This window comes from Varroa destructor, unplaced genomic scaffold, assembly GCF_002443255.2.
Source record: "Varroa destructor unplaced genomic scaffold, Vdes_3.0 BEIS01000004.1, whole genome shotgun sequence".
NCBI lineage: Eukaryota > Metazoa > Arthropoda > Arachnida > Mesostigmata > Varroidae > Varroa > Varroa destructor.
The window spans coordinates 26,381,409-26,401,663 of record NW_019211457.1 but is presented as its reverse complement, the minus strand read 5'-3'; the positions used below and the strand labels follow the sequence as shown (position 1 = coordinate 26,401,663).

General features: G+C 40.0%; 1 protein-coding gene and 1 long non-coding RNA gene across 4 annotated transcripts; one reads left to right on the top strand and one right to left on the bottom strand.

Moving 5' to 3' along the window:
- The first annotated feature begins 1,288 nt into the window (after positions 1–1,288).
- Positions 1,289–8,552, top strand: LOC147756017 (uncharacterized). 3 transcript variants are annotated; one of them, XM_086987935.1, is made up of 6 exons: positions 1,289–1,434; positions 4,565–5,158; positions 5,500–5,609; positions 5,855–6,014; positions 6,391–6,657; positions 7,970–8,552. In XM_086987935.1, exons 3-6 carry the CDS (start codon positions 5,506–5,508, stop codon positions 8,108–8,110), a joined length of 672 nt encoding a protein of 223 aa, XP_086844061.1. In that variant the 5' UTR covers positions 1,289–1,434; positions 4,565–5,158; positions 5,500–5,505; the 3' UTR covers positions 8,111–8,552. The 3 variants fall into 3 exon arrangements, with proteins under 3 accessions (XP_086844061.1, XP_086844062.1, XP_086844060.1); XM_086987936.1 differs by lacking the exon at positions 1,289–1,434 and having other exon boundaries at positions 1,843–5,158; positions 6,448–6,657; XM_086987934.1 differs by lacking the exon at positions 1,289–1,434 and having other exon boundaries at positions 1,844–5,158.
- An 8,669-nt stretch (positions 8,553–17,221) lies between these two features.
- LOC147756016 (uncharacterized) lies at positions 17,222–20,127 on the bottom strand. Its single transcript, XR_015327013.1, has 2 exons — positions 18,681–20,127; positions 17,222–18,168 (listed from the first exon to the last, which is right to left on the bottom strand). It is a non-coding gene; the product is annotated as an uncharacterized LOC147756016 (long non-coding RNA).
- Between the last annotated feature and the right edge of the window lie 128 nt (positions 20,128–20,255).

Here is a 20,255-nt window from a genome sequence, read left to right as displayed (position 1 = left end):
CCTTTCGTTCCTGTCTTTTATTCGTGTCTGGTAACACTGTGTATCTACGCATTTGCCTACACTAACCACATATAAATATTCTTTCGTTATATCCACTAACGTCGCACGAATTACATTCATTGACCTTGAGAAAGTGCAGGACACAAAAGGCAAAGGTATGATAAGTTTACTTGAAATTAATATATACGTATACTTGTCGACCCCTCCTTAACGACACCCAAGTTGAACGAGGTCACTCAGGTGGCGACAGCACGCGGACCCGACACGCCCTAGCGTGTCAAACGGCAGAAATCGAATCTATCATTAGGTCCATACAGCGTTAATTATTCGGTAAGGGGCGCTATTGTGAGTAAACGTACCATATGCATATGTAGCCCTCACATTCAGCAAATACATAATAACAAGCGTTCGATAGTTCGTCGTATATCTACGCATGCTACATGTGAACGATACTTTCTCCACATTGCTCATAACTGAATCGGGCTTGATAAAGAAAGGCACGAGCAAGCTTTACTTACCTGTAATATGGACGGCTCTGCTATGAAATAAATTGGGTATCTTCCTGTATAATACAATTTGACATTAATATCGCTATATTAATAAGCCGTTACGGTCATTCGGAAATTGCTGAAGGATAGTTGAGATTCATTAAGTATTTAATTTGTAAAATTATACAAAAAGATACTTAATACAAAAAGAGCTAGCATAATGCGCGAATAAATTAGGGTCAAACCTGACTCGCTTAGCCCCCTGCTTAGGTGACCCCTCACTTACAGGTCACGGGGTCAATCGGATAGAGATCCGTTAGCGTGCCAGTAACCTATTCAGAACCAGTTAGATACTGTCAGTAAATTTTTACCCCGGGTTCACAATCCTTGCCGCGTCTAGCCTTGACCCACTGTTTATGCGATATATCACGATTATTCGTTGATCTACAGTCTAAAAGTACGTGTTTCGAATTTTACGTTCAGAGCTTCCGTTAGACACGGTTTCACATAGCCGTAAAGCCGTAATCTACGTGCAAAATATATGATGCATCGGGAGGTCTGATGAAAGCAATAGGTAAACAAAAGGGTAATATAATGTTAATTAGTAACTGGTAATACTTACCAACTTTTCGTTTCTTCATATTGTTTTCGATTTTGTTTAAGCTTCACTTAATTAGGGGTTAATGTTGTAGGTATAGAAAGTTCCAAATTATCGATTAGCAGAAACACGTGTGGATAATTGCTAAACGCTATTTTTATACCACTAAATATTGTTAGAATGATCTGATGATGTTATATTAGATTGCTTCACGTTGGCCTGAACTGTTTTTTTGCTTGATTTGGTCGTCCTTTGCAAATCGTTTTAGGTGTGAAGAAGTGATCCTTCGGCATAAGTCAACATTGAAATCGTGGTCAGCAATCATTCAACCCTGTAGAAGTCATACAGGTAATCACAGAAATAAGCAAAAATCAAATCACGCAGGTATAGAAACGCAGGGTTGGTCTGGCTGGCCGGCTTTAGTGACGAGATGATTAAGTTAAAACTGTATTCGAAGGCAAATAAAAGATCAGCAGAAATATCTTTAGCTTAGTATTTTTCCTTCGCTCTTCAGCATTGGTCGCCCGATGAGATCTGCTTCGTGCTGGAGGGAAGAGTACGACCAATCAAAAATGATTTTCTCTCAAAAATAGAGAGAATTGATCGGGCAAGACTACACTTCACTAGATGTTTTGTTCTCCCAAAGAATATTGGAGTTTGGCTGGGGTCTTCTGTTTCAGTAAATATTTAGCTCCTACCTTACCCCATTAGGTATCAGCCATTCCGATATCCGTTGAGGCTACTTAACGAGGAAATGTAGCTAACCCAAAGCTAAATCAAGGCTAACCCAAAATTATCAAGGATACGTCATTCGATAAGCGCTCCTGAATAAAGAGTCGTGTCTCCTTGGATGTCCTAGTTTTCAGTCAAATTTGTCATAGAGCTTCCGTTTGACATTATCTTCTATGGAAGAGCATTAACAGGAATCAGGGTTGAAGTACAATATCAGTAATTGTGTACATGTAAGTATGTAGAAATCGTACTTACAATTTCGGTGAAGAAACGTTCGATGGAGGAAATATCGAATATTGCCTTTTTGTCGTTAGGGCGATTCGTCATAATTTCATAGAAATTTTATCACGTCAGCGGGATTACGTCGGCCCGCAACGCCGTAATTGCATTCGACTTTCGTCAGGTAGGAAACAGTGCTCCGTAGCAGATGACAGTTAATTGATGAAGTGACGAATCATTCGGAGAGGACAGGCATTCCGTGACGGATGACTCGATTAACTGTTATTGCCAGTAGGAGCAGATCTGCGACTACCACCGTTTGTATGACGAAGTTTGCTATGCCTTTACCACAAGAGACAGAGGAAATTCTGTTGGCGAGATGTTCAATCAAACAATGCCACAGCAGCTTGATGGACCTGGTTACGTCGTATAATTAGATAAGCTTTTAGAATGGAAGCGGATGATCGTTCTGTGATAACTGACTTTGTCACTTTTAATGTACTCTTTATTGCTGAACCGCCGATGCTGCACAGGTACACTTAACATAATGAATGAATACACTGGACTACCTTATCGCAGCAGGAGTACTTCGAAAGCAAGGAAGAAGGCCCTGAGAAAATCAAGCTGGAAGCTTCTATAGTTTGCTACTAAATCGCGTTCAGTATCAATTGACTTCGTCGTCCTCACCAACATGCTACCGTCGTTTGAAAAGAGTGCTGTTTTAGCAAAAAAAAAAAGGACGAATGCAAATGCACCTAACAGTATGTTGTATTTCAATTATGCTGTTATGTTTATATGATATTTGGCTATTATTTAAAGTGTGCAATTGAAAAACACGATAGTTACGGGGATCTTGTCACGAATCCCTTTAAGTGTCTTGCAATCTAGCCTGTCCTATAACCAAGGCCGCGGTAGGTCCTCGCAGATGTAGGCATGTGTGTAGAAGTAAAAAATGTCAAAATTTACTTTGTTCCACATCGAATTATATGTAGCAGAGGACAATATTTGTTGAACACTTTGCCAAAGCCGTCTGTTGATGCGAGTCTATTCGGGTGCAAGTTTGCATATGATGCTAATTTCAATCTCTTTTTAGAGGGACGAAACTTGCAATAGGTCGATGAAGTTCCCTCACGTGATGGGACGTTGTCACGACTAAACATACCTGACGGAAGGGCAGGCAACAACGTTACGGCTGCCTACTTATGAGCTGTACCAGTGGACTATTTTAGGCTGAAAACCCGATGCCTATTGAAGAACGTTAACCAGGATATCCATGTAGACTTTCGACGTATTTGAATTTAAAAGCTCTTAAAGACATGGCTAAGTTGCATTATCGTTGTTAGCACCTCTACAAGTACGTTAAAGATTCTATTTTATATAATCAATGGTATGGTATCAAGCTGATGATCGACAAAGTCTCGAAATATCTATGCCTTAATTTTCGAGATCGCTGTAGCAGATGTGGGAAATATTGTTTACGTAGCGTATTTTACTGTCGAAGAGGTGAACTGCCCTGTTAACGAAATCATTTAGTCGTCTACTGATCCGGTTGATAAAAATCTATCAGTACTCAAAGTCAACACGGTAATATAAGTAACTGCTGAGTAAATTCCACAGTAGAAAGTGTCCAATCGTATCCTCCAAATAAAAATTTTTTTTACAAAATATTAATGAAAGTTATGTGCTATTTATATTCAAATGTAATCACTTTAATTAGGTTTGCTAAAAATCAAAGGATAAGGTTTGACTCAGGTTACTCAGGTTAACAAATAAGCGCAGATACTTAGCTAATCACTCTCACTATAATGTGGTGCCTTAACAGACGCTTCAAACTAGCCATTGCTGCGTTCGGAAATGAAAATCGAGTCATGAAAATGGCCAGTAACTTACTGAACACGTGGACTCTCGGAATAGCAAACACTGACCGTCAAAATGGAACCGCTATAGAAAATTGTATACACTTCCTGCTGCTTTGGTTAACTGGGCTGAAGCTTCAGAGCAATACATTTTGATGTCCAAACATGGACCTTTAGCAGGTAGCAGATAATTTTAATGAGCGAGTTGCAGATTAAAATACTCATCCGAGAAGTTGAAGTGCTGTAAACGTATTTCAAAGAAGTCTTCCTATAGGACTTCAATCAGCTGTGCTTGTAAATGTTCTGTATGTGATTACGGAGCTTGACTGTAGCCGGTGTCCCTCCATAATCAAAGGTCCCATTATCACCAGCCAGCATCATCTTCAGCTGTACCATCTACCCAAAACAACGTCTGCTTTCTTTCTCCTAATGAGAAATTCCCTTGCACGATTCCATAGCTTTCCTCGAACAGTGTCATTCCGGGCCAAATTAGCATTATTTCATATACATAATTGTCAAAAATACTTATCCTTTACTTTACTTTGACAGCATTTCAGTAAACAGATAAGATCAATAGATGCCCTTACTGTGGATAATATTTAGATAAGTCTACACCGGAAGTTGATTTAAAGGCCATTCCAAGTTTCCAAGCTAACAAAACACCTTTCCAGGGATAATCCACGACCGAAAGAACCTGTTCAGAGCTAAACCATGCGTTTAACAGGAATGCTTCTTGCCTGAAATCCGCCTTCGTAATTGTACGTAAATGATTCTTCTTCTTTTTCTGGGTGAACATGCCGGCTTAGCTGCTAGTTTCCATCGATTTAACTTCAGTGACAGAAGGACTCTTTGTTTAGGTCGCATATGCGTCGGCTATTTTTCTGGTTATCGGTTATTCGGTCTACGACAACCCGTCCCATCGACGTCGCCCGAGGTCCCACGACATGCGGGATCTCTTGCTTCACTGACTCCAACGAACGTCGACCGCCTAATTTCAGTTAACTGTTTGAATGTTGCTAGGCTTAGACTAAAGTAATGACTTGAATTGAAGAATTCAACGTGTAGTGCCCCCACACAATCTTGCCTTCGATCTCCGTTTACGCTGACTTCTATCGCTACCGGTTGAATACTGATAGACTGAGAAAAGCTTTATATTCCCTGAGGAAATAAGTTCCGACGGCATTCAACCGATATAGGTGGTTGAGGTTCAAGCAGTTTGCCTGTCAACGGCGAGTCACTGTAAGAAGAGTTGCCCCATTAAAAAGGTGCTTGTAATTCTGAAAAAGTTTAGTGCTCATTGAAGTAGCTAAAATAATTTTAACTTGTAACAAATGCCGTACGTGCCGGAATACTTATCACGTTATTGTTGTATGCCGAAAGCCAGGGTCCGTTGGATAGTTGTTGTGCTAGGGGATCTAAAATCGAGTATAAAGAGTTCTTGAAATGAACAGTATCATTGTATAGCCGTTGGTCGACTGTAGAGGCTTACATAAATTCGCTTTATGTTTAATGGATCGTGTCTCGAGTTATGCTAACTATGTATTAAGGCAGGGCTTAGCGAAGCTGTCCTTTAAAACATGTGCTTCATCATATATTGTTACTCCAGCTCAACATGCGACAGTCTTCGACAGTGACGAGCTTTGTAGTGCTTACGTTCGTGGTTCTCCTGAATCGGGTCGATGAGTCGGATGGAATTATCATACCAATTATTAAGCCGTATGTATCGTCTAATTAGGGTTACGACATTTGTCACTCGCAAAGCCTCCAACATCATCAAATCTCAGAATAGCATCGATGCACTTTGTGCAGACCGTAAGCACGCCAATTATATCAGCTCTATTTTAAAGATTGTGCGATATCTTCTTAACTTAATTTATCGCTATGAGGAAAATAGGCCACCTATTATACTTTGTTTGACGAGACGGCGTACAACATCAAGCCTCGTTTCGGAAATGTTTCAGCGATCTTCGATACCTTATCGAGAAAAAAAAGACGTTACTGTCGTTTCTCAATGTGCAGGCTATTTTGCAAATGTTGGGTCAGATCGTTAATTTAAGCGCAATTCTACGACACTTCGGATTAGCACCAGCCCCATCCACGGCAGCCTCTCAGAAAGGATCGGTATATTATGCCTGATAATACATTTCAATTTCGATGCGTCAAGCGGCTCCTAAGTATAATGACACAAAAGAGCCCTCTCCTATGCAAACGAAGATATGCTTCTCGGCATATCTACCAAGAACAACAAAAAGCATTTCTACATATAATCAGCTTTCATATATATATATATATATATATATATATATATACTGTATATTGAATTCGGAATAAAAAATTAGCTTTGCAGTCAATTTTCTCGGGTGGCTATGTAAATATCTTGGAAATTTATATATCGCCACAACTATGACCAGACACATTTCAGCCAATTCCATATGTTGAAACACGCCATGACTACGAAGTCATGTTTTTGTAAAAATTTAATATTGTTCTACTTAAGCTCGAACAGGGCTCAGCGAATCAGTTAAGTGTTATGCCGCCCCCTGCGTCTGCTCAGGGCACTCAAGTGACACTTGGAGAAGAAATGAACGATTTCATTGAAGCAGAAGGCGAGGCCGTGACGGAGGTTGGCACCTTCGAGCGGGAAAGCAACACTGAAAACAAGGATCAGCAGGAATCACGTGAAGAGGGTGTGGATATCGAGATCACTGATAACTTAGATAATGCCAAAGTGAACAATGCCGAAGGAGGAGCTGCTACCAGTCAGGTGAGAACTTGACACGTACTTGTAGGCGTAGACCAACAACGAAGCGTAAGCAATACCCATATGCCAAAACTAATAAAATGTTTGTAAATTTTAATAGCTAGCACCCAACAAAATCCTTCTATTTTGTTCGATCTACGTTGTGTAATATTTCAAACGGCTAATGTACTTATCCTGGCGTCGAATCACTATATATATATATTCGGGATAAATTGGGTCAATTTATAAAATGAGTATTGCTTATCCTGGATTGATCTGCTATTTTCAGCACTAGAATAAATCTAATTTTAGAGCAAAATTATTAATTCATTTTTTGGCGAAGGTAGAAGACTCGTACTCGGAACATGAACGGTCACTGGATATTCGTTAATATATTCGCGCTAAACAAACTCCCACTAAGAGGAAACATTGCCTTGGTTTTCTCAAGCAAGAATAAATGACTGGCTGAAATCGACTGGCCACATCGTAGGCAATCTTCGTGCAGCATTCGAAGGATACTAGAAAGACTCATGAGGCAACTTCGAAACCTCATGTGCTAGACATTATATTTGAAGGGCTTAAAAATTTTCTAATGACCTCAAAAAACTACAAAAATTAGATATGCAAAATAGCGGCTGTTTTCTAAAAAGTAGCACCTATTATTAATAGGGTCACCCGAATAAGGATTAACCTCTTTTTTTTTTTTGGCAGAAATATTTTGGTAGTTGAGCTTTCTCGTCCCCTTAAACCTCTGAATTTTGGGGGCCTTCAACCTACTATCAGTCCATTTTTTTTCTTAATTTCTGCATTTTATTTCGCATCGTCTCGATACACATTTAGGGGATGTCCTTGAAAAATTGCGCATAAGTAGCATACAACAATGATATTAACGTTTGTGTCAAGTTCAATTACGATAATATTCAAAAAAGCAATAGCAAGATGTATACATAATTTTGGCAAGTACTACTCACTCATAGACGTTTAGCTTAGGCCTGATAAATAGGCATGATTTTAGGCCCACAGTCGAAAGACGACGGGGATCTCGCGTCTGTTAGCACGCTTTATCAATTGACTGATGCAGTCACTTTTGTCCATGCGCTTCATCGAACTGGAAGCTGTGAGAGCTGGCTTACTATAGACATAGTCTACATAGCTCGTTGATATACGTATTGCAGGTGTATACCATTTTGCGGCCACAACAGTGAAGATATGCTATTTCCTTCCGTACCTATTTGACAACGGAAAGATCCGTAATATGTATAGGATCCAGTAGTATGCAGTATTAAATTCAGCTACCACGTTATAATGGGGCTCTGTAACTTCTGTCTGATTTTAGAGTGGCGAAGCTGAAACAACAACGATGGCAATCGCGGAAATGCGTACTAACGAAATTGGCAGTATCGACACTGAGCGCCGATGGAAGCTTGACAATATTCGGCGCAGATTAATGTTTTTAAAAAGACGCGGCATTTTTTGAAGGGAACAGCACACGGTCTAAATTAATACCATTTGTAATTTCGTAATAGATTATCTTATCTGGTCCCGAGGTATTGATACTTTACACAGTGCAAATGTTATGGAAGGTAGTGAGGTTTAAAATCTACCAGAAGAAGGCGTAACCTATCGTTTGATTAATGGCTGTCTAGCATTACCCTAGCCATACGAAATGTAAAGCTATAATGGCAAGAAAAGCAATGCAAAAACCTTTTTTACCCAAAACAATGCCCGTTTTCACAGCTGTTAGCGTGTACACAACTGAGAGATCAGTATATAAAATAGGCACAACATTAAACACAGTAAAATGCAAGTATATCCATTGAATGGTCGATGATATTGAAACGGATCTATGTCATATAACGTAGCGGTATTAGTCCTTGTACAATAACGTGTACTATATTAATAATAAACAATATTGAATATTCTTAGTTCCAAGTTCAGTATAATTAAAGTAAATCAACTTCCATCGTCATTAAATTTTCCATTAATAAGAGCAGTCTCGTAGCTAACTCTGCTCCGAGGCAATTAGTTTTAAGGTAATTAAATTAGACAGGGCAAACCAAGAACGAATGCTTCAGGTATGTCCGATTTCTCGCAACGCTTTACTTGCCACTGGATATCTGTGTCGACTACTTTACAAACATCGACAGTAGACTGAAACAGGAGTGTGTCATGGCTTGCCTGACAAACGCCGAAACTACTGGCCAGCAAAAGCCCCTAATCAGTCCTTTACGACCCTGTTAGCGATGCCTTGGCGCTGGGTGGTGACACTTTGAAATTAAATTATACCGTTAGCCCTTCGTACCGTTACTCTGTCGCCTCAGGGCAAACAAGTCCATAATTTCGCTTTTTTTCTGCCGGTGAACAATGAACAGCCTTGGTCATATCAATAAGGAAATAAAGATAGGATCTCTACGCTTAAAAAGCGACCACAAGAAACACGGTGAACTGCAAGGGCTCTGTGACTTCTGTGGAGTCTGGGGGGCGGGGGGCGGGGGGCGGGGGGGGGGCAGTTAACCTGGCACAGGCCGTTATCGGTGACGAATTTCCGTCTTGTGTTTTATCTGTTTTCGAAGACGTTGGAAGATTTTCGCTGGATTAGCACGCTTCGCTTCTCCATGTCGGTGGGTCACGGGTGAAGATTGCGGCAGACAACACTGCGGAACGACTCGAACGATATTACCTTTCTGTCTTGGTTAGCCATTGAAAAGAGAAAGTCGACGAATGCGGGCAGGTTTGCCAAGAGCCGTACTTTTTTCTATGAGTTCATGGTAGATGTGAACCTATCTTAAATATATTATTGTCAATGTCCTTACCGAAAATCCAATTTTTGTTCACGACCAGTGAACCTTCACGTGTACTACACATGATCATGTTAATTTTTTCAATTAGAATTCGTGCTTTACTGTATGGGAACAATAAGTGTCCACAAAGAGATAAAAGGCAACAGGCGATAGTAAAGATCGTCATAAGCTAAAGACTTTCTAGCAGCGGGACCCATGTTGCATCCAATTTAATTTGCGTCTTCGTTTGCGGTTAACAGTTGAAAGCCGTGACGGTTTCGCAAGACCGTCTCGGCAAAGACCGCTTGGGTCTGTAAGGTCAAAACAGGACTTCTTTTTGAGGCAAAGCAGCAATGCCTTACTATGTCAATTGCAATAATCTTTTCTGCTCCCCGCTCATGGTAAGTTTTCCTTAAATGCATCATTGTCAATGTTTATATCAAAAATCCAAGCTTCTCGAACTGCAAGAGGGGGGCCGTTATGTGTGCTCACCTAATTGGTGACATTCGAATGCTCTCGATTATAAGACAAGGTATCTAGGCCTGATTGAATTTGCTTGACATGATATTGCCCCAACGATACAGGCAAACTTCAATTAGTTAAAGGTTTGTTTATACATACGTAGTCCTAAAAAAGCATTGAAATAATTATCTCGATTCTAACTGTTAGTGTCATAGTTCTTTTCTTTTATCAGCTTCGGTTAGAGACTGGCGATATGTACCTAAATGTGTGAATTTCGAAATAAGCGACACTTTACTATACGCCACCGCTATTCTGGTGGTCAAATATGCATCGAGAGCTCATGTATATGCAACAAGGGGGTTCAAGGGGGCGTAATAATACTACAGTTACGTTGATAATGTTTGTGCAAACTTAAATACGTTACTGCATGATGAAATACCTTTTTGCGTAACTTGCTACTTGTCTTCGTTTAACATTATTTTGATATTACTGCAGTTGATCCAATGCCAAAGCTTGACCGTTGTCGTACTAATAACAATCCATTAGATGGACATTATGAGAGCAAAGCACCATGCCTAACATTAACGACTCGAACTAGTAATCGATTTCACCAGTAAACGGCTTAAAAGGGCTCAGTTGGCAAGTTCTATCAATTAATAAGTAATGTTCATGCTTTCTAACGAAGATCTAGACGTTTATTGTTGCTCTCATTAATCACTGGACAAGATTAAAGTTCATATACATAAAGAAAGTTTGAGTTTACGAATGAGATAAGTAATTTCATTGACTCCGATCTTCATGATACTCTTGATGAAATTCAGCAGGATTAAATCTGTTCTATGCAGGATAGGCATGCAGTTCCTAATGACTCGATAACTTGATACCTAATTTAACGAGGCCCTAACGCCATCAGGTACTCGATCGATCAGAGTATCTTCCTATTGCTTGCTGATTTTTGTTTCTTCAGTCTCCTTTGTGCGGGCATATAGTTCTTTGGCAAGCGGTAGTCCGGCCGAAAAGGCGTCATCGATTTCTGGACGTACATCCATACGAGTCGGTACATATGAAGATGCGATGTGGTATTATGTGATAACCCAGTTCCTCTATATGCTTTCAACTTAGCTGCAATCTTCCCAGTACTAATGACAACTCCGGAACGCGAGTGCTAACATTTATATCAGATAGCACATTATACCAGATAACCATCACATACATTAGTATCGAGCGCTTCATGTTCTTCTTTAACTACAAATAATATGGTTCAATTTCTCCCAATGACATGTAGTTAGAATAATCAGAAATTATTCCAAAAAGGATTTGTTGTTAAATTGGTTGATGGCAAAATGAAGATGCGGAATCGATTGGTGAAGTTCGCACAACAGCTATATCCATCTTATTTGCGGTGGTATCTGAACGGTGTGCATATATAAAGGCGGGAGACTAAAGCGGGAATGTCACAAACTAATACGTTACTTTTCCTGCCACCGGTTTCTCCCCGTAATTTGTAACAATTGCGTGTAGCTAATAACAGTTAGAGTGTTTTAATAGGATTTTTCTAGACCTTTTCTCGAAAGACGACGTGCGCATTATTTTAGCAGGTTCATGCAGGCCAAAACATCAATAGGCGTCACCAACTACTTTTTAATACAACCTGAATCACACGAAAAGCCTTTTCTAGACAATATCACCAAATAAGGTGCCATTCCTACATTTTGATCCAACATCGGCATTACGCGTCCCAGCGGTAGTTTTGTTATTTGTTACAAAATTATTAGTTTGCCAGCAGGTCTATTTTTGCGCGACGTACAATAGAAAAGTCACATTAGCTTACTAAGCAATCGTGTATGATCATATGGTATTGCGTAAGTGAACGTAACTTTAAAAGGCAGTTAGGTATTGTGTAAGTAAGCGTTCGCCCTTATTTTGCTGATGAAGTACGACGAACTGTTAGGCTCAACTTTTCTCTATGTCTTACATTTTTGATGAAGCGACCGGATGGGAAACTCGTTTGGGAAGCAGGTAAACTAGATCAATGATTTGTTGACATCCACATACGCAAAGCAACTGGTACCGCCAGCGTTGAAGCACATACACTTTATGATTCGGTGCCTTCTCTAACTAAATTTAGCAGCTTTTGCAACTAAAAACATCGCGCCTATGTATTTTTGCTCACTGTTCTCTAGCGCTAAAGCCTTCCCCCTCGACCCCTTCCTCCCGTGACGCCATGACAGAACGTTGTACTACACCTTCATCGATGACCTCTTAGGAACGTGACCTCTGCCGCCATCTTCTACGCAACGAAGTCAACGTACAAACAACCGCCGCCCTTTATGCTTGAATTTACATACGCGTGACTTGTAGCTCTAACAACCTATGGCCTTTCGCTTTCTGTTATCCTTTCGTGCGCGAGGATGAGTCGCTTGCCACGAGGAATAATAATAATCGAAGATTTTGCTAAAAACTAAAATGCAGTTTCGCCAAAGAGCATTCGTACATACGTTTGGAAGCGGTGTCCTGCTGCTCTGCAAAGAGCACTGCCATAGCCGTAAAGCCCCAGACACTTGTTTCCCTGCTATTCGCTCAAGGGCTTAGAACGTTATCAGATCATCATACTCATGTTTTCTGCAAAGCTTTGTTAGCTGATCTGCAAAAAGGTTTGTTTTTACAATATTTGAATTTTAAGATCAACAACACTTACAGCCTTGGTGGTACAGTAAACCTGTGCTTATATTCAAGAAAAGCCTTCGAGAGTATGGTCACCTACTGACCGGAGGAACACAGAGGTGTTCTAAACCTAAAACAATGGTTGCTGTTAAGCATTAGTATAAAAGAATAGATATATTGTATTTTGCATCCGATATTGCTGTTAGGTATTGCTTTATATGAAATTTTCACGCAACAAAGCTATGTATATGTGCTGAAGTGGCTAAGCTGAAGCCGTATGGTGCTACCCATGTAGTGTGGCTGACAACAAGGTCGCTCCTGGCAAGTAGCTATTGCCTAGTTAAGACTTTACCACCTCGTATTCGATTGCGTATCTTAGTTTCAGCCAATGTAGTGAATGCTACTGTTAGCTGATTTTGATTTCATAGGTAACCGTTTGCCTGCTGCTGAATACTGAATCGTTGGACGCCGCCACGCACCGAGCCCCGTCTGATGGAATTATCAAGCTCTCAATACATGCCTATAGTTGACAAGGACATATCGCCTACTTGCTACTCGATTGCCACCGTAAGCGTTACATTACGATCACCATCTCACTCCTAACGTTCATCGTTGCATCGACGGTGATCATTGTGTACAAGTCATTTGATGAGATACGTCTTGCCGACCTACGGTGCTACCTTTTGGCTTTTTTTTTTTATTGAATGGACAACACCAGTCAGCCAGTGACCTGGCGTTCAGTTACGGTAAAAGGCTTAAACGCTGCCTAAAAATTCGTAGGTACTGTCAAAGCTTGTAGTGATATAAGGAAACAACCTTTAATCAGTTACATATGGCTAATATGCGCATTTGCTAAGTATGTGGTTATATTTTTATAAGTAACCATTATTATTATCGTATTACAGAAACAGAAGAAAATCGAGATTTTACAAAATATTCTTTTCCAATGGGTGTGTATCGCAAAGGGATAGTAAACACTGCAGCCATTTCTAATCAGAGGGACAGTTCGATCTGTTTTACTGCGACTAGCGTTGTCGTATGGAAACTTTCATGTAGTAATACCTGTAATAGATGTATCGACCTCTATAAATTTGCTTCGAATCTAAATAAATGTAAAAAAGGTACCGCTGCGTGTCTTCCCCGTACGAGGTACGAGACGTTATTGTGTTAGCTATGAACGATTAAAAGAACAAATTATCCACAAAAGTTCCTTATGATCAATAGCCACGGTGTGAATGTCCAAACGTATATATCTCTGTCGTTCGCCTGCTTGCCTTCACTATGGTGAAGTTCTTGCCATGTTTGATTTCCCTCCTAATTTGCTCAAACTCGTTGAAAAGCATATATCGTGCCGATTAAGTATGGGACAGGAAAATGCTGATAACGTTTGAAAGATCGTCATTTCTCATCGAAAGAGTCGCTAGTCTCAACTATGCTCAACGAATACATCAGTATTACGGACCGCGTTTGTAATAACCAATACCTAAATACGGGAATGCAATGCTCTGTGGATTAGCGAAAAGGCCAACCGTAAATGTTACCATCTAAGTGACAGAACTGTTGCGGGAACATTTGAGTTTGCGAACTTGAAACACGTGACGGCAGCGGAAACTATTGTTAATATATAATATAAATAATTAATACCTAGTTTCTGGCTTTGATTTGTTTGAACTGTATCGTATACACTTTGTTTTTACGTATTTATTCAACGAAACCAAACTCAGATCCGCACACACACTGCAGGTTTGTATCTACTTAATCATTGCTTTACCAATGATGGGACTATCAGTGCTGGTACCAAAGTAACTTATATTTAAAAATTCAGGAAAGTTCAATTTTTGTGACAAAATGATGCAGCTTTTCGATTTTAAAATACCTTAACTACAAACGATGATCAATTTAACTAAGTAGCTAATTGTCGGAAATTTCTATAAAGGTCTTTCACAATGCTACGATAAAGAAAGTCGATAATTTGTGTAATTCTTTTTTTGATAGAGCAAATAACATTAATGTTACATATTACATCACCAAATCAAGAGATCTTCGTAGATACGTGCTGCTTCTCCACGTTTTGATTAGATCAATAGACCGAATACCATAAATCAGGTAGCGGGATATAAGCCCAGTTAGGTTACGCGTAGACTAAACCAAGTTTTGTGTGATTTTTTTTGCCCAGCCCCACATTCGGTCCTGTTGTGTCCTAAAATAGGTATTGGTATGACCGACTATTACATGCGATACGCACTCGTACGCTCATATCTACAGAACATGTTAAGAACTCAGCTTGCTCGATCATCGAGGCTCCTTTTCCTGAACAGGCGTACGTGGGTAGTGGATAATTGATTCGTGCAGTTACTTCCAAACCCATTTACAAACCTTGTACTTCTTACTGCATTTTCCCATATCGGTGTTTAGAATTAACTGTAAGTATAACTACACAACGACTACTGAAATATAGTTCAACAGGGGCTTAATCTTCATGTGTTAGTGTGACGCATGAGTAGAACTGTGTTAGTTAAATTAATTTTAAGCAAATACTTGTTGTATTTTAGAACAATATTTCTAAGCTACGCCGTTTTTATCGAGAACCATCGACCATTTTTCTGCTGACACCGTTAGGCTACCACTGTAGGTATCCTGTGGTTCGTGACAACGGATTTTTACACCCCCTTTAATTTCCCTTCATTGAAATTAAACTAATGTCACTAAAAGAGTTTCTCAGAGACCGAAATAGGCGTCACTCTGATCGTACCAGATGTGGCTTATTTTTCTTCTCTTGATGTTTGCCGGGTAGCTAAAGTTCTACGTGGTCTGACATTCTCATCGTAAGAGACGACGCCTCTTGTCTTTATTAGGGGTTGTCAATACTATCAATGGCTTGTTGCAATCTGGCCAGCTGTTGACAGTATAAGTCCGAAACGAGTCAATCGTTTTACCAGACGACAACAGTTCATGGTGCATGATCCTCTTCCAATCAAAAGCATGGCACTTTGTCTGGTGTCGGTCCCGACTTCGCCAAAAATTGTGGGACTTTTTTTTATTTGTCACAGGTGATTCACATTTCGTTTTTCGTGGGTAATCACTACAGAGTTAGTTATGATGAACAGGCGGAAATACGGTCGAGTAAATCCTATTGCGTCAATCCGTGTGGCACCCAAACATTGAGCTATCTAGCTACAAAAACAGTCAATACCTTTTCAACGACCTGGTGCATGTCTGGCACGGATCACTTCCTGGACCACTTTCCCGCTACGACTGTCCACCTTCAGCGCTGTACCTGAATGCGAGTGCATGACAATGAGGAAACAAATGCAACTAACTGCAAGAACAGCGGTGTAATCGGCTGTAAAAATTGCAGACGTTGAGTAGAGTTTTCCTAAGATGATATCCCTGTAGACAGCTCAAGAAGGCTTCAGCAGCTTGGAAACCCGAAAAAAACACACGCGACGCGTGTCCGGTCTCGCTAGATACACTTACTATTTAAATTGATTTGTCCTCATGTCATTTAATGTCTTCATGTCATAATTTAACAATAGACTAAGAAGCTAGCGTTGGCTTCGACCAGTTGCTCTCAATTTATTTTACAAAAAACTTATTTCCTTCAATGTTGATGATAAAATTTAAACATGCTCTTCCCTAAAATGTGTATATTTCAATTTAAACCTTTTTTAAGCAGCCGAAACTTGCTCATCACTATTACAATCCTATGTCTTAACTTAGTTAATTGAGACATTTGCCAAGATTCCGTCTAATCTCGAATCTCCGCGGATAGTATTCATGTGGTGCCTGCTGAATTATTTGGGGCTATGTGACGTTTCCCGTATTTTCCGTCAACTTCTTTTTATGAACTCATGAAAAATGTTATTAACTTCGAAATGAAACATGTTAGCACTTTTCCTCCTGGCCAGAGCGAACGATTTCCTTTATTTCTACTTTGCCTGTTCAACGCAAAAGCTTTCGGCCAGACCTAAAAACACATCGTTGTTTTAGGATGGCTTCAATTTTGTTTGAATTCGTGCTTTTGTCACTAGATCGCGCTCGGTTAGCATAAAATTCTTGCGGCATTTTCTCTATCCATTATGCATACACGTTTACATATGGTTCAATGCTATATGCTTCAAACGACGCAGGTCGACAATTTGCTCAGGTATCCCTATTTTTTTGTCGAGCCAAACCAGTATCTTTTCCCTGCAAGGGCTTTTAGCATCGCAAAGAAGAACCTTTCATATTTCCCGAAGTGGCAAATCTGAGCTAGCTTACTACAACAGGGTACAAATCGCGACTCTTCGACTGACTACTAGTTCCCATATCATTAATGAACTGCCTAGATGCAATTATGCATAAGTTCCGCCATATACTTTTGAAAATGGCTAGTGAAATCGTTGATATCAGTAGTTTTGCAAAATTTATCTCGCTTAAACCTGGCTGGAGTGCTTAGTTAATATAGTAATTCCACAAAACTGTGAAAACTGGTTAAACTCATTGATTTTATGTATGATTATAGTCCAATAGATAACTTTTTGAGTAATTTTCTGTCTGACCGGCAAAGGTTTACACTATACAAATAAACACTAATTGTTGTTATGAATATAATAACGGGTTCGTTTACAGAAACGTCGACATTGTCATATTTTAGGCGTGAAACTTGTTATTTAATTCATACATGTACATACTGCTTGTAGTATATTATGAAAAAAGAACATGTCATTGGTTTGGTAAAAAAGCGACGGTATATCGATGGTCATCCGATAAGTTAGCGTCAGTCTAGACTACGCTAGAAATTGTGAAGCTTTTTTTTTATCTATTATTATATGTAAAAGTGCGATACCCTTTCAATAAGTGCGTTTTACAAGGTTTTGACTTCTTGTATTAAATCGGCCCTAAACTTGTTCTGTATTGAAAAAGACGTTTACAAAATATCGCCCTTTCTATCTGTACAGCAAATTCAAAAGCCTTGCCCCCAGACGATTACACATTCAGCACAAAACGGGACGCCTATGCATTAACGAGCATTTTTCAGATATAACTTCTTTTTACATATAAAAGTAGGAAGTTATTTTTACGTTAACGAACGCCTGGGTCTCAACAATTCAGCCTTGCGAACACTCTGTGCGACTTCCTGCTTGTCACGCTCCTAACAATAGCAGAATTGCGTACACAAAAATACGCGTAACTTCGATCTCTCTTTGAGAGAAGAGGTCGTGTAAGTCTGAATCTCTGGACCCGGGTCGATAGGGACTGGTTCAGAATACAACTACAATTGTGCTGCAAACGCTGCCCGAACTCTCCGGCAGCGGCAGGAAAATCAAACGTGCGGAAGCAGAATGAAGCGCCGGGGCTTGTGGTGCTCGTAATAGTCAATTTTGACGACAAAGACCGCGTTCTCCATTGCCATCAGCTCGTTCTGACCAAAAGCGCTGTCAAGTCACTGGCACACAAAAGAAAAGTTTACGCCATCACCTGCCTCAGCGACCTAGAGTGTCTTCCCTTGCCACGTTGCGCCCACACGCAAATGCGACTATAGTGAGCATAGTCCATCGATGCAATAAGAGGACAGCTTTTTGCGCCTTATTTTAGTGTGTGTAGCATGATCCTGAGCAGACCTTTGCAAGAAGATGGTTCCGGAGTGCTGCAAAAAATACGTTTTGTAGTAATCATATATGGCAGTCATCGACCAAATCTGAAATGACTGCTTTAGATGAAATATCATTCATAAATTTGTGGGAAAAATATTCGCTATGAAAGCGAATCTAGTGACACAACGTGCGTTTGACTGGAAAACGTTTGTGTGATTTACATGATACAAATTGGCTAAGGGCATTCATTTTTACTATTTTTTGTCCGCAGTTCGCCCCATCTATTAGAGCAGGTACTATACGCGACGTTTCAAAAAAGCGTATTGCGTGAGCTCTGGTTTTTATTTCTGGTTCTTCTTGATTCATATATTAGTATCGCGTAACGCTCTTATTCACGACGCTGAATTGTGTATGGTTCTAGTGGCAAACGCCTACTCAATTGCCTCCCGTATTTTAGTGTAGTCTTCCACTATCCTCTGCATATAGGAAAATGCTATTAGAAATTCAACTTGCTGTTCTGTTGACCATTACTCCCGTAAGCTAACTTACATTGAAGTGTACGTACCTGTATTCCGTAAGAGGCTGTCCATCACTGGCTAATCAATCGCAGACTTGGGTAGAGCACATCGGCGACCGGATAGCTTCTGCTAGTAGAGAGCAAATTCAGAAATTTATGAGTGAATCTCAAAATTCTACTATCTATATTTGAACCTTCAATGTTTCGTCCGCATGGCCATTACTGTGCACGAGAATTGTATGTATCTATAATAATAGTAGCCGGTTTTGGTATACGAAAAGTTTTCGCATTGCTATTACATACTTGAATACTCTGAGGCAATTGACGTTGGAAATAGTTGACATGATGCGCTTACGTGAGATCTATAAGCAGCGATATCCTTGGCACGCAAAATCTATTAGTCCATTTCCTGTGAAAATAAACACTATGCCGCTATGGCTTCCAATCGCCGGCTACAAATTTTTGCTACATATCCAGTGCTAGAATATATCATAATATTGTTATTACTGTTGGCTGTTACTCGAAAAATTTAACCTTACAACCAATACTACATACGAACGTGAATCCCGAACACAGCTCTCACAGTCGTCGCTGGATCTGTGCACACGAAGTCAGTCCCGCATGATCCAGTCTTAAATTTATGGTAACCGCCATGAATTCGGCCGCATTAGCTCAACGGCAGGTTTTGATTTTATAGGATTGACATTACGATACAGCACCTAAGTCACTCCTGAGCAAAATGAGCGGCGAAGACATGTTTCGAGCAGGTTTAAAAACAATTTGTTTTTAATTAAAAAAAAAAAATCGTTAGCCTCGTCCGTCAAGATTAAACGAATACTTCCTGGCCATAGAAAATCAGGTAAAAGTTATTTCAAAGTCAGCTTATCTAGAGGCTTCTGTAATTAGCCTTCTATACATCGAGGGGCGGAGGCGGAAGGGTGGGTATGGAACAGCTTAAACTTGATGGCCCTGCATCGAACTGAATTGATACTGGTCCAAGTTGGTGATCTCGAACAAGACTCTATCCATCGTGACGTTTGCATATAGCTAAGAGTAAATAACGCACACACGTACTAACACACGTTTCTCCTTCTTCAGAACGAACTGCCGTTGTGAAGTTTAACACTGGCTAGTAAACGTAAGCAATGTTGTCCGCTGTAATTTGTGTGTGACTAAACTACTATGAAACTATACTCAAAATAATCACTGGTAGCAAGTTTCAGTTTGTCCAGATAAAGTTAAGCTGTACTGTTTTATACTAGCGAGTAATAATCACCGAACTGTGAAATCCTGCCCTGTCTCGTCTAGAGCGAGATGCGACCACTCGGCGAATGTCGTTGTGCTATGTTGCTCAGAAGAAATATCAGGACTTTATTGTTTATCCGTTATTATACTGTATTTCACTCTTCCGCCACGCAGATCGCCGCGTACCGAACTCAGCTCATACGTCCCCTGCGCCCATTATGATGTCAAGCAAATCCAACATTACATAATATTAAATATAGTATGTCTCGTAAACCATGCAGCACAGTTTGACGAAAAACGTTTTCGTAGTAATAACGCCTCATCAACGCCAACGATCTCATACAGCCAAATGTCAAGGTTCATTCTCGGCCTACAAGG

Bases quoted from the DNA above. Each gene is read 5' to 3' on its own strand.
- LOC147756017 (XM_086987935.1), top strand. From the start codon at position 5,506: ATGCGACAGTCTTCGACAGTGACGAGCTTTGTAGTGCTTACGTTCGTG. The intron at 5,610-5,854 runs GTATGTATCGTC...GAAATGTTTCAG, and splicing joins ATCATACCAATTATTAAGCC to CGATCTTCGATACCTTATCG. The intron at 6,658-7,969 runs GTGAGAACTTGA...GTCTGATTTTAG, and splicing joins GAGGAGCTGCTACCAGTCAG to AGTGGCGAAGCTGAAACAAC.